General features: G+C 43.5%; 1 protein-coding gene across 1 annotated transcript in view; it reads left to right on the top strand.

Annotated features, from left to right (window-relative positions):
* Positions 1–2,375: 2,375 nt before the first annotated feature.
* Positions 2,376–15,112, top strand: part of NSL1 (NSL1 component of MIS12 kinetochore complex) — a 149,876-nt gene continuing 137,139 nt past the window's right edge. The window contains exon 1 of the mRNA XM_078649753.1: positions 2,376–2,653. Coding sequence (XP_078505879.1) covers positions 2,423–2,653 — 231 coding nt within the window. The 5' untranslated portion in view covers positions 2,376–2,422. The remainder of the gene's footprint in view (positions 2,654–15,112) is intronic.

The following is a 15,112-nucleotide window of genomic DNA, read 5'->3' as shown; positions in this document are numbered from 1 at the left end:
TCTTGTCTTGATAGATCATTTATCTAGATGGGTTGAAGTTGAACCCATTAATATTCCAAATTCTAAAAGTGTGATTAACTGTTTAAACTCAATTTTTCTCAGGGAGGGTTATCCTGAAGAAATTCTAACTGACAACGGTGTGCAATTCGTTTCTGAATAAATTAATTCTTTTCTACGTGCCTGTGGTATTAAGCACACTAGAACTCCTCTTTACCACCCACAGAGTAATGGTAAAACAGAAAGGTTTAATAGAGTTGTGGTTGAATGTGTGCAAGCAGCTTATAGATCAGGGTGCTGTGTGATTCAAGCTGTTAAAGATTTAATTTGGTCATATCGCACCTCACCTCACGTCTGTACTAAGTTTAGTCCATTTGAACTTATGAGAGGAAGAAAAGCTCCATCACAGGTTTACCCTTTTTGGATGGTGAAGTCTTTTCATCAAGATTGTGACATAAAACACATGTTGGACTCTGCCAATAGGAAGTCAACTGAAATGTGTTCAAAGAATTGAGAAACGATTTCAAGGAAGTTATCCCACAAACTGTCTATTGGTGATTGGGTTAAAATTAAGAATCCTAATTCTGTTAGAAAAGGGTTGTCAAAGTTTTCAGTTTCTCAACAAATTGTAGATATACGTAAAAATGCAGTCAAATTGTCAAATGGGAATTGGTGGAGCACCTCTCGTGTTGCTAAAGATCCTAGTTTTTCATCTGAAATTGTTGGAGACAACAACAAGGATGTGAAAAGTAGTAGTAACACAAGAATGAGCAGAAGAATATGTAACAGACCACAGTATTTAAAAGACTATGTTTAGCTTAAGCACTTAATAGTCTATTTTTAGTCAAATGTATGTACTCTTTGTATTTTTGATTTAAATTTACGGACTGTTAGAGTTGTTGTTTTTTTGGGGGGTTTTTATTATTGAGGGGGAGGTGTGGGTGTTGTAAGACATCATTTACTGATGTCATACAGAATGCCTCTGGGTATGTGTTCTATGGTTTTGTGTAAGGCAGTTGCTCTGAGGACTTGGGCTGTGCCAGCTGCGGTGGCTCTCTTCTAAGGAATAAACTATTTTACACTTTCCCAGTGTCCAGTGCATCTTTACACAGTCATAATAAAGGAAAGGAGAACAGGAGGATAAATTTGGACCCGATACGAACCAGGTCACTGGTCAGTCACAAGGGAACCATGATAACGACCAAGAAAGAAGTAGAGACAGTGACATGAAACATATTGTGGTTTAAGAAGATACCAGAGCCTCCCGCCGGTGAAGAAACCGATGGGACCCCAGATGTGTGGGAGGATGGTGAAGCAGAAAGGAGGAACCCCGCGAGAGTCAGCCGGCACAAACGCCGCCTGCCGTACCCAGTGAGGTGGTGGCAGGTGAGACCCCAGAGGCATTGTCGGCATCCAGACGCCGGGGCCCCCATCCAACAACCGAGGCTACCACCCCAGGTATGAGCTGAGGGGAAACCCCCGACCAAACACACGCCTGAGGGACTTTGCGTGCCAAGTAAGTGGACTGCAGATCCTCTTTAAAAGATAAAAGGACTGAGTTGGGATGGGATGAAATGAGTCAGCGGTCAGGCCGGATATGTTGCACACACGCCGCCGTGAGGGCGAAGGGCGCGGTGGCAGTCCGCACCCAGCTATACAAGCGTGTGGTGTGTTGTCTGCACAAATCGGCTGCGCACCTGCCACGCACACAAGGCATATCTATTGCCCCAGGCTCTTTACAAAGTTAACAACTCCATTCAGTCGCACAAGGATCACCTTCAACTGAGCATAACTAGAAAACTCAGCTGATTTATGGGCTCTTCTTTATATCGCACTCCTCTATAAAAAAAACATAAGTAAAAAACAATGCCATTTACAACGCCAATAGTTCTACCTCTCACAGATGTAAGACCTATTGCATTGCAAATGCTTGTTAGTGCCTCTTATTGCTCAAAATGTTGTAATATATGATATTGATCCGTTTCCATGCACTTTATTTGCTCGGTTTTACTCGCGAGAAAGTGTCATACATTTTGGCCCTTGAGTATCACTAAGTAGACTGCAAGCATGGAAATGTCACACGTAAGCAATCTGAAAACTTGGCAGCTATGCAAAAGAGACTAAAACGATGTTTCTTAATGTCTTACGCACACATATTTTACAAATAACTTGAAACGCATTTCGCGAGTGCATTGCAAAGAAAATGAAAACTACACTAATAATGTAATCCAACCCGTCAATATTTTCTAAATCCGCCGCATTCCTTAGGTGCTTAGCAAGACTACGACAAAATATTAACGAAAAGTTGTTTTCCGAGGAACTTTTGTTTCCCGAAAGAGCGTTTGCCACTTGTAGAGTGGAGCGCGTGCTGCGCGCGCACCGCACAGAGCTTCCGGTTTGGTGGAACTGCTTTTGAAAGAAGAAAATGGCGGCAAGCCCCGGCCCGGTCCCGGGGATGCCAGTGGGCGGAATGGCTGCACCTCAGGGAGAGGAAGCGGGGACAGCCGCCGAGCGAGACCCCCGGGTGCGCTGCTACAACAAGCGCCTCCTCGGGGAGGTGCTGGAGATGTGCAGCGACTTCAGCAGAGCTGTGCTGGAGAGCCAGCCGCAGCTGTGTCCGGAGCACAGGAACAGGGCGTTGCAGGAGGCGCGCTGGGTGAGCAACTACGTTGTTTGTCTCTAGCTTCTAAAGTCGAAAAGGTTTCCCCTGCTAGAATGACGAGGTTTCACGTTTGCAAATTCCCTGAGTGAATAGGTCGCCCAGTCTGTTCGTTGCATTCTGGTACTTGTGGTTTTGTGTCTCCATTTATGCTAGGGCGACAGTACCAGAAACTAAACCCGGGACTGTTTGCATGGACCTGGGAGACTTCAGGAGTCTTGCTTAGCTTCTTCCCAATAAGCTGTGTACTCTGCTGGCAAGGGTTGTGGGTATGCTGATTGCTGTTACCTAGTAACCCGCTGAACGCTGTCTCCCTAGGCTACCTGTACTCCAGTAACGTTGAGCTGTCACTGCTTGTTTACATTGTCATCCTGGTAGCACGAAATGAAACACTTTTGACCTTAGATCAGAGGTCGATGTAGGTGGGGGGGACCACTTAAGCAAGCACGCTATATTAATTTTATCATAACAGATCCCATGCTTTATTTTTGTTTACAAAACACAAACAAAAACATCCGTTCCTCAACGGTGCGGTGGCTTGGGGTTGACGGGGACTCCTCTACTGCGAATGAGACAGGGGTGAGCCGGCTAAAGAGGAAATCAGCCTATTCTCCAGGGTTCCTGCTTTTTTAAAGAATTGTAAATCTGTGCAGCTGTTTAATCAGCAAATATAAAAGGCCAATATAGGCTTTAGCTGAAAGAATCTGGAGTTTGTCCATTTAATCAAAAGCGATAGTAAAGGTTTTCACAAGGTGCAGTCAATGTAATACTGAAAACATTACTTATTGAAGGCACTGTTTAAACTATCCTTTTGCACTTTTTTCCAGAAGCCTATTTATACTGTGTGCAACCTATCTTTTACTATGTGTAATAGACTTTTTTAAACCAATGACTTGCATTTTCACTGTGCTTTCTGTCACAGGTTTGGACGTATTAGCACTACAAATACACATGACTCTCCCCCCCCTTGCCCCCCCCCCCATGCATTGTCCAAGACAGTCGGGCTACACCCGCAGACATCTGAAATGGACTTATTAACTATTGACCTTTCCTAACGGAAAAATTAATTTCCAAAAAGATACATTTATTTTTGATTTAAGGCTTGTGCATTATATTTTATATGTAGTTACCTATAGGTGAAAGACTAACAAAATATTTCCAGAATATTTTGTTCTTTTAAGCCACGTCTCTGGCTCCACCCCATCGTACTCTGGATCCGCCCCCATCGTACTCTGGATCCGCCCCCATCGTACTCTGGATCCGCCCCCATCGTACTCTGGATCCGCCCCCATCGTACTCTGGATCCGCCCCCATCGTACTCTGGATCACAGTTCCCATACTTTTCTTTATGCGCTTCGACTGCTGCAATGGATGCTTGCATAGTAAACCTGCATGGATTAGCTGTTTATTTCCCTATGATGAGTACTCTCAACTGAATTGTTGCATGTCTCCTGGGAGTATTTTTTGGGAGGGCGGTTATGTTCAATCAATCACGTGTTTAAGTGCGACTACTCGCCCATAAGGGTCTCAAGGCGCTGGGGAGGTGTAGGTTCCAGTCCATCTAGGAGGTGGGGGTCTGTCGAAGAGCCAACTTTTGAGGTTCCTCATGAAGATGGAAGTGATGTTGTCTGTCTGATGTGGAGTGGTAAAGCGTTCCAGGCTCTGACCGCGAAGAAGGAGAAGCAGCGGCCTCCCGATCTGGTCTTTCTGGTGTGGGGTAAAATAGTGTAGGAGAGCTGGGCAGATTGTAGGGTTCTTTGGGGTGCGTGGAAATTGGGTCGGCTGTTCAGGTATGCTGGTTCGGTGTTGGGGAGGGCTTTGTGTGCGTGGGTGAGGATCTTGAAGATGATTCTAGTCTCGATGGGGAGCCAGTGGAGTGTGCGCATGTGCTGGGAGATGTGGCAGTGTCTTGACAGGTTGAGGATCACTCTTGTGTGATTTTGTGATGGAAGAAGGTGCTGAGTTTGTTGCAGATGTCTTTTGCGGGAGGAATGTCAGTGGACTCGCTGCTGGGTTGGGCGAACTCCTTGATGATGATGAAGAGTTCTTTGCTGTTGTGTGCCTGTGTGGATATTCTGTCTTCGATCGCTGTTTTCCTTGTGTTTCTGATGAGTTGGTGGGGATCTTTGGTGGCAGCTTTGAAGTTGTTGTGGGCTTCTGTGGATTTGGAGTTCCACCAGGCCTTCTCGAGGCGGTAGCAGGTGCTCCTGGACTCTCGAAGTTCGGTGGTAAACCATCTGGCTTTCTTGGCGTGTGTGTTGTTGTTCTTCTTGAGGGGGCTATGGTGTTGGTGCTGTCCATGATCCATCTGTGCAGAGTTCGGGCTGCGGTGTTTGGGTCGACATCTTCCGTGGTAGTTGGGATAGAGTTGCCAAGTGAGGAGGTGAGCTGGTCATCGATGATTTTGGTCCAGTTTGTTCGTGCGAGCAGGTGATGGTGTCTGTGGATGGTGGGTGTTCTGAAGGTGAAGTGCATGCATCGATGGTCTGTCCAGGGGAGTTCGGTGGTGTGGCTGAAAGTGATGGAGTTGCCTGTTGTGAAGAGGGGTTCAAGGGTGTGTCCTGCTGAGTGCGTGGGATCGGTCACGATCTGGCGGAGTCCAATGTTGTGAAGGTTGTCCAGGAGTGATGTGGTGTTGGGGTCTAGTTGGTTGTCGAGGTGGAATTTGAGGTCTCCCAGCTGGGTGTAGTTGGTGGATGCGATAGCTTGCGGGGATATGATGTCCGTGATGGAGTTGGTGAATGGTACGTGGGGTCCAGGGGGTCAGTAGATGAGGGTTCCCCGGAGGGTGGTGGTAGGGCCAGCCTGTATATTGAAGTGAAGGTGTTCCATTAGGTCTGTGGGCTTGTCGGGGAGTGTGCCCAGGCGGAGGGTGGATTTGTGGACGATGGCAATTCCTCCTCCCGGGCAGGTGGGGCGGTTCTTCTGGGAGATCTTGTATCCTTGAGGAATGGCGATGGAGATGTCTGGTCCCGAGGTGGTGTTGGTCCAGGTTTCGGTGAAGAAAGCTACGTCCGGGGTGGTGCTGTCGAGGAGGTCCCAGATTTTGGTGGCGTGTTTGTCGAGTGTAGTGGTGGGGATAGAATCAACGATCCTCGAGTTTACGCACTCAGTTATACACGAAACAATAATGCTTCTTCACAGGTTTTTCTTTATTTGTTTGTTTTTTACGACCAATTCTTCATTCATTGGTGCATACGATTATTTCATATTCGTTTCTTTGCAAACATAATGTGCTCCTTATGTCGCCATTTTAACAGTTAGCTTGCATTTATCATCACCCAATGCATTTCGGGTCATAAACCTCGACCCTTCGTCAGGGGTCTGTGAACAAGGGATAAGACAGGACCAAGAATTAGATGCTGCCACAAATGTCATAATGTCTAGGTGAAATGGTGAACGAAAACGTAAAAAAATGGAGAACCGGAATGCAGAAAGAGTATATAGCGGTGTCTAAAAGGTGGAAAGGTCGATTCGTGAATTAAATGGAAAAACGGCGGTGCAAAACAAACCGATGTATAACTTCAGATAGATATAGTAAGTAACCCAGTGCTCTTTACAAGTTACGAGTGTGTACCAAACAGTCCCAGTCGTCAATATCACAAAAACTTACGGAATAGCGGCAGTAACCGTCAACCTTGAACGAGTCTCGGTGAACCTCGGTGTGTAGTGGAAAGTGCATGGAGTATTTAACACGGGGTCATGTGATCGGCAAAACCACCAATACGAGAATGGAACAAAGAGAACCCAATAGGAGTGGAGTATAGAGAGACGTGTGTAGTCAGAAGACTCTGATCACGTGATATGAGTGTGAATGCTTCATAGGGAAGAGGGTATCGAACGTAAACAATAATATCAAAAAACATGATAATAAAATATGCAAAATGGAGCAAATTAAACATATTACAAAATAGACGGACTGAATAGGTCAGAAACAACAATGCTGCTGGTCATTTAAAGAAAACATGAATGTTCAACACGGTCATTCATCCCAAAAGGATGTGTCGAATTAAGTTTTTTAATCCAGTGGAATTCTGATCGTAGTCTTTGTTTCAGTGGATCCACGTCAGGGCGTTGTGGGAGAATTTCCAGAACCGTAAATTTGAGTTGGGATATCTGGTGTCTTGCTTCTATCCAATGGTTAGCTAGGGATGATTTCATGTTAGACTGACGGATATTGCTTTTATGTTCAGTGATACGTGTTTTTATTTTACGCTCGGTTTGGCCGACATAAACTTTCCCACAAGGGCATTTGATTGCATAGATGCAGTTAGTGGTATCACAGGTGCTGGTGTGATTCAGTTCAATAGGATAGCCTTTAGTTGGATGAGTGAAAATTTTTCCTGGCATAACATTATTGCAATGAATGCAATTCAAGCACTTGAGCATTCCTTTCCAATTGGCGTTTACTTTCTTGCGTGTTTTTAAAAGTTCTTGTAAGTTCTTCGATCTTTGGAACGCAAATGTGACCTTGTCACTGAATAAGTCTTTGAGGTCAGGTTCAGATTGAATTAGGTGCCAATGTTTATTGACAATACCCTTGATTTTGTTAGATTCCGTGGAAAATTTGAGTACACACACTGTCTTTTTGACTTCAGTTTTTGCTTGAGCTTGTAGCAATGTATTCCGTTCTAATTTATTTACTTTTTCCAAAGCTTTGGATATTGTGTTTTCCGGATATCCTCTTTCTTGATATCTCATTACTTGGTCATTCAGGGCAACCTGTAAATCAGTGTCACGAGATGTGATCCGTTTCAACCTGATAAATTGCGACGTAGGTAGGTGTTTCTTCAAAGAATCTGGGTGAAAACTCTGAAAGAGCAAGCTGGTGTTTCTGTCGGTTGGCTTTTTGAAAACCTTGGTGTTGATGGTGTTGTTATTGACCATTACTTGTACATCCAAAAATGAGATAGATTCTTTCTCAATAGTATGAGTGAATTTGATGCGTGCGTTCTTGGTGTTGAGAGTGTGAATGTTCAACTCTAATCGTTCTTTCGAGCCATGCCATATGACGAAAATGTCATCAATGTAACGTTTAAAGATTGTTAATCCATCCATCCAATCAGGGTTTGATAGAATATGATCAGTTTCGAATTTCTGCATGAAAATATTCGCGTATGAGGGGGCCCCCCCAAAACCCATGGATGTCCCGTTGCACTGGTTAAAAAATTGTCCTTGCCATTCGAAGTAGCTGTGATAAAGAGCAAATTGCATGAGTTCTAAGATGAACACTTTTTGAGATTCTTCTAAATCACTATTCAATAGGCTCCATTCTAGAGCTTCAATGCCCTCACTGTGAGGGATGGATGTGTAAAGAGCCGTGACGTCAATAGTGCACAACCAATATGAGAAATCTTGTTGTAATGATGTTGAGCTCAGTAAGTTTAAAAAAGTTGTGGTGTCCTTGATGTAGGTGACACTTTTTTGAACGATAGGTTGTAGAAATTTGTCAATAAATTTACCAATTGGTTCTGAGATTGACCCACAGGCGGAGACGATGGGTCTGAAAGGCGGATTGACAGTATCTTTGTGGATTTTCGGCAACATGTATAGTTGCGGTCTCCTTGGGAATTTCATCATGAAATATGCATGGGTTTTTTTGTTGATCCAATTCATGGTTAAGGCATGATCGATTATGTTTTGTAAAGTTTGTTGATATTCTCTTGTGGGATCACTCTCAAGTGGGAGATAGATGTCTTGATTATTAACGTGTAGATTCACACTGTTGATATAGAAAGATGTGTCCATTACAATTAATGCTCCTCCCTTGTCAGCTTTTTGAAAAGTTAACTTCTCTTCCAGACTTAGGTTTTTTAGGGTATTCCATTCTTTAGGTGACAAGTTTGATTTCTTAGGTTTGTTGAAAGGTATCTTTTGGACTTCCGTAGTTATAGACCTTTCGAAGGCGTCAATGGTTTTGTGTGAAAACGGTGCACAGAAGGAACTTTGAGGTCTAAAATCTTTATCCCACATGTCAATGGGTTGTTGTTCTTGTGCGTCTTTAAAGAAATACCTCAGTTTCAGATTTCTGAAAAATTTGAACAAAGCAATTTCTGTTTCTGCTGCATTTGACCTGTAGGTAGGTACGAAGGTGGTACCTTTATTTAGAAGATTAGTTTGAGCCTTGGTTAGTTGTTTCGAAGAGATGTTGATGATTAAGTTGTTTTCGACAGCTGACTCCGTGTCCTTTTGGCTATTTCCTCCTCGGTTTCTTTTGCTCCTTCTTGTGGTGGGGCGTTTGCTGCCGGGCTTACATCTAAAAAAGCCGGTTGATTTTGGCCTGTTTTGCTAGTGGACGGTTTTGTGGATTTATCCATTGTGGCTACAGGTGGTCTGGTTTGTGAAATTTCAGAATCTGAAACGACACTTTCTTGAGAAGAAGTGGTGGCTGTTTTTTGAGTCGATTGTTGAGGTTGCCATTTTTTTTGATTGTATATCTCAGCCCACGTGTATACCTCTTCCAGTTTATAATCTAACGTGTCTCGTCGATATTTCCTCACTTTTCTTTCATTGACCTCTTTGGAATAACGTTCTAGCTTTTTGTTGATGTCTTCTAGAGTTTTGTCTAGGTCTGGAATTGCGTTCATTTGTGTCTTTAATGCGTTGATCTCTTCCTCAATTTCTGTAAGAGCTTTTGAGAGTTCCTCCACAATTAATAGAATTAGGTCTAGTGAACATTTGTTTAGAATTTGGTACCATTTCTCGATGAATTTCTTATTGTTTTTGCACAGCATTGGTTTGAGCGCTATTCTAAGTCCTCGCGGTATTCTTTGGTTCTTGTGGTAGTGAATGAGGGTGGTTGCGTGCAACCTTTGATTTATTTCCTTCTTACTGATATATTCAAATGTGATCAGACGTTGAGGAGGATGCATTGCAGTGTCTTCGGTTCGGTTGTGTTCTTGCGGGCAGGTTGTGCTTGGTCCATGTTCCTGGCGGTGTTGCAGGAATGCCGGCAGCGGTGTCAGCTGAAGGGTCTGTGGGTGTTGGCTGGTGATGCTAGCTTGCAGTTGTTGCGACCTGAGTTGAGTGCGTGGAGTGCCGCTGGGTCTTAGCGTTGGCAGTGCGGAGGTCGCGGACGGGCGCAGACAGGCTTGCCTTTGGCGCGCATTCAGCCGCCATTAAGTAGGGGTCGGGAAGGGCTGGACAGCTGGGAGGCAGGAGCGGAGAGGGGAACTGGCTTGGGCTGGATGTGCTGATCGTACTAGGGGGGAGGGGCTGCGGGGACCGCAGCGGTGGGGAAAATGGGCACAAAGTGGGGAAAAAGGAAAAAGTGAAGGACAGAGATAGAGAGTGAAAGGGTGAAATAAAAATGAGGGTGAAAAACGAGTAGAAATGGAGCAGAAAAGGAGAGGAAAAGCACAGCGAAGCGAGCAGTCAGGGGTCCACTGTCCAGTGAAGTGCCTCTTCCCTGTTGGTCCCACCAGGGAAGAGGCACAGGTATAACCTGCGGGTGGAGGAGGGCCTCTAACACCAACACTCAAGGGTGCAGGGGCTCAGGAGGGCCTCACTTGATGGTGGAGCTGCGAGGGTGGGAGAGCAATTTCACTGACAATGAGACAGTGGTCTTGCTCGCCTGTCCCCTCAGCGGCCGCCATTAAGTAGAGGTCGGGGAGGGCTGGACAGCTGGGTGGCGGGAGCAAAACTGGCTTGGGCTGGTCGCACAAGGAAGGAAAACGGGAGTCAATCTAGGAGAGGTGTTCTCTCCAGGGAGTTATGGTAAGGGAGTCAAAGGTGTCCAAGTTAGCCCTAAATAACTGAGAAATATTAAAATGAATCATGCCGGGAACGCGAGTGTTGCAGTGGAATATGCCTCCTTGTAACACATGCTTTTCCCGCAGGCAATTACAACGCAGTCGTTAAAACGACTGTGTTGTAACAACGCATACCATTACCCAGCAATCGTAACAATGACTTTATCTGGGGGGGGGGGGCTCTGGATGTAGGAACAGTATATTTAACTATTCCACCTCCAGTATGTACAACAGTAGGGAAGGTGTTGGATTTTAAATCCAACACCTTTTGACCCATCCGCAAGTCACTGTTGCGACTTGCAGAATAATGGTACGCGTTGTTACAGTGCGATCGTTGTAACGACCGAGCTGTAATTTCCTGCGGGGAAAAGCATTTCTGGTAAACAATGTTTACCGTTGCATTGGGAAGGTTTACAACATATTGTGAAATAGCTGCCTAATATTGGATCAATGCTGACTGAAAAGGGGGAGCCGGGTGCAAATGGGGTTTTGTGCCAGTTGCTATCAGCCTAGGGCTACCAGAATACTGGATGGGTTTAGAGCTGCATTATTGGCGACGCCCATACGGCTATAGCTTCAGTTGCTTGAAAGTAGAAAGGGCGCTTAATTAAATGAATGACAACAAGGCCATGGGGCCCGTTAGAGAAGGTGGGTCCAAAAGGGAAGACTGGCCTTAAGTGCTGGTAGCTCATGGCCATCCGGCCTATGGAGCTGGCTTATGAAAGAGGAGCAAGTCAGGATAGCAGACGCTACACCGCCCGACTAAATCAGGACTAGGTGGCGCAGTTTCTGAGGTGGAAGGAAACTAAAATTAAATGAGTCAATTAAAAGGCCTTGGTCCCCAAACATAAAGAAGGTCCAAGGTGAGTTGCTGATACGTACATGTACAAAAACTCCTCTACAGGAGGACCTATAGGGTGTCGAAGAGGAATATGAGACCAAACTATTGAAATGACAAACATGCATTGAACAATTTAATTTCAACAAGACCCACATAATTACCATTGGTTGCAGTGTAATGGACTACATTGTTGAGGGCAATCCAGGGCATTTAGCGTTTGTCATACTTAGCTCCTCAAATGCTTTGGACTTATCAAGGTCCCGGCAATTTATACTCTTATTGTATTGTGCTCTGACCTTATTTGCTTTGACAACTGTGTTTGGGCTCCGGGGGCCATAACTTGGCTACTCTTTTTATTTTCATTTGGAGGAATCGTCTTTACTACATTGAAGCCTTGAAAAAGTGTTTAGTGCGATAAAACACGCGGCTGTCTTTGTGTTTCTTTACGGAATAAAAACAAATAAAATTGGCAGCTTTTCTGTGTCTACCTTTTGCTCATCAAATTTGATTCTACATGAATGGACCCGCTAAGTGAAGGACCTTTTATTTGTGATTGTGGTGGTGCTCTGGACATTTTTCAGACACACTGAAAATACTAAACACATAACTGAAAAGCCAGGAAAAAAAGCAGAAACAATTGCAAAAATTATAGCAGTTGACTAAACAGAAAAAAGGTAAATGAGTTAGCAACTGATAAGTGGAATTGTAGACATGGAATGACGTACACACATAGAAACATTATATTTCAGTGTTAGTAAACCTTCAGGGGGAGATGAAGTCATCAGTGATTCTATATGATAGCATTCTATTCATCTTGTGGATTCAAGCCATTAGTTGCACACTCGCATTTGAAAATCCATTTTCATTCCAATCTGTTGAGCAGGTGTTAATTGTTGCCGCCTCTCGTTTGTGGTTTGATGGTTTCGATCACTTGCCAAAAGTCATTTTCTCTGTGTCCTTGCAGTAGAAAATGTTCCACCAGATGTGCCATGGTGACTTCGCAGCGGATTCTCCTCTTGTTTTGGGAGATCCTTGCTTTTACTTTTGGGCTGTTTATTCAATATAGATCTAATCACAGGGGCAACGAATACAGTAGATAAAACTACTTTAGTTACAGTTAGAAAATTAATTGAGATCTTGTTGAATGTTCCCACGGTGGATTATTTTCGTGGTTATTGTCAGATTACAAGCTGTGCGGTTTCCACATTTGTAGTGTGTCTGCACTGGTGGAAGGTTCAGAAGGACTTGTATGGTGTTATCGCTGCCTTTAGAGTGTGTGCCCTCACTAGATGGTCATGTTACGTCCTCGTTTGAATGATACCTGGGGTTTGCGCTAACGCATGTTTGTTATGGATAAGATTTTCCAGTGTTTTTTGATGCTCTTAGTTTCTTTCTGATGGGGCAAAAGGGGGTGATGGAGCTAATATTGTTTTCTTTGGGTTGTAGAAGTAATTCCCTGTGTGAATTCCAGGCACGTTTGAGTGAACTTTTGACAAGCCTTTTGGGTACGTTCTCTCCATGAGTTTGGCAAGTGTATCACCTACCCTGAAAAAAAATCTTCCTTGAGTTTGCAGTTGCGGCAAATGCACAAGAATTGACCATCAGGAAGGCCATCTTTCAGGGGACGTGGACTGAATTAGAATATTGTGGGTTTACAGAACACTGTATTGTATAGTTGGTTTTCTGATATTTTTACTGTGACATCTAAATAGTTAATTTGAGGGTTGCTTTAGTGGATGAGTCCATCCTAAGTCAAGTTGGCAGCTGTTCAGCTATTCACAGAAAAGTGTAATAGCCAGGGCCGGACTGGGAACTGAAAGCAACCCTGGCAAATTTTGCAAGCCCAGCCCCCGTCTGGCGCGTAGCAGACCAGCCCCCGTCCAGCGCGTAGCGAGCGAGCGCAGCGAGCGAGCCCGACGGCCACTAGGGGGGTTTGGGGGGGGTTCTCCCCCCCCAAGAAAATTTTGAAAAACAACAGACCAAAATGGTGAATTTTACAGCATATTTTTCATTACATATTTAAATTGTATCAACTTTCAAAGCACAGTAAACAGTAGATGATGACCTTAAAGAACATCAGGTTACCCACCCAGTCATATGTATTCATAGGCATTCTTTCAGAGAGCACCAAAAATAGACACAAGTAGTGAATCAGAGAGAACAAAGTAAAAGTGAGACCAACCCCCACATGGTGTGTAGGGAGCAAGCGCTGTGAACAACGACTAGGGGGAGTTTGAACTTGTACCCCCCAAGAAAATTTGGGAGACAGAAAGGCCTAAAGAAAGCATTGTTCAACACATTTTTCATTACATATTAGATGATATTAACTTTTAAAGCATAGTAAATGATTACCTTATAGAGCACCAGGATACCCAATCATAAATCACAGACATTGCTACAGTGAACACTAAAAAATGAAATGTCAAGCATGAAACATGAATTTAAATATAACCAATTTATTCTTCATATAAAATAGCATAAAGACATTTAAAAACACACTGAACTTCAAACAAGTGTACAAAGGTTCAGAGTAAAAAGTGTACAAGACAATGTGCAAACATTAAATGATTTTTATATCCTGAGTTTTGTAAACAGTGCTTAAATAAAGGATGTCATGTAAAGCGAAACAGTGCACAACATTATGACTAGGTATATTGACATTGTAAACAGCTAACATGACCTACCTGTAGTAGCAAATCCTTAATATGATTTTATATACTATAAAACATAACAACATACTTCTTCGTAAACAAGTGTTATATTCTATTGCACTTTGCATTCATTTGTGTCAAGAGGGTGTTTCGCAGATGAGATGTCGGAGCAAGTCCCCAAGCAACCACCCATGGGTTTTGATGTAACGTCCTACCTACTAACAAAGGTAGATCTGGATTTAAAACAAAAGCTGACGCCTTCTTGAGGTTTTCCAAGAATGCATGTATGCTGTAAAGTACAGCATAAATACAGTTCAGTAAACATTTTTTAAAGTGTTCCTAAGCATAGGATTTTGTATTGGATGGATATTACTTGTTTCAGTGCAAAGCCTATGCTAGACAGTAGACGTAATGCTCACAGGCTTTCACTATGGTACAAAGGTGTGTGCGTGGTGTAAAGCAGGCTCAAAGAGAACAACGCAAGGAGGTCAACTCTGGTTATTGCACTGCATTGTTTGATATTTATAAATGGTCCTCAAAATGTTGACAGTAACATGCAAAAGTCAAATTCTTTTCATGTCAAGAGTGCAACCATCAAAGAAAATATTTTATTAGAAGTGCTCAGCTTAGAAATGTGGTAACTTGAGCTCACATTTTAAAGTGTTAACATCCCTTGCATCAATTTGCTTTTGGAGGCAAAAAGATAAATGATTTTCTCATTGCTTATTCGCATTAAAGCATCTTTTTCCACAGACATAAGCATAAAGGCTTCCAAACGTGACTGAGAGAGAGAATTACGCAGCCTATTCAAGATGTACTTGAGCTTAGAAAAAGATCTTTCACAAGCCACCTGAGAGGAGGAAAGAGTCAATGCCAACTTATAGGCATTAAAAAGAGAAGTGTAGGCTTTACTGTACAGATTATAACGCAATAATAAACTATAGCAGCAAGCAATACAGTCCCTGCAAGTCTTACACTTATACTTTTTTTGCCCAACATTTGCGGACTGTACTATCTCATCATCAAAGTTGAGATAATGTGTGTCTAAGTCTTGCTCATCTTCAACTTCTTGGATGATACTGTACTCTTCTTCAAGACTGAGTTTTAGTCTGCTCCACTTAGATGCAAAATCAAGCAACTCATGCTGCAGTTTTTCAACAGATGCTTCTGGATCAAATCTAGTTAACAAGCCACTTAGTCGTTGAAGAGCATT

The sequence above is a fragment of the Lissotriton helveticus genome, chromosome 6 (genome assembly GCF_964261635.1).
Source record: "Lissotriton helveticus chromosome 6, aLisHel1.1, whole genome shotgun sequence".
NCBI lineage: Eukaryota > Metazoa > Chordata > Amphibia > Caudata > Salamandridae > Lissotriton > Lissotriton helveticus.
The sequence above is the reverse complement of the archived record's forward strand: the minus strand, read 5'-3'. Positions and strand labels throughout refer to the sequence as shown.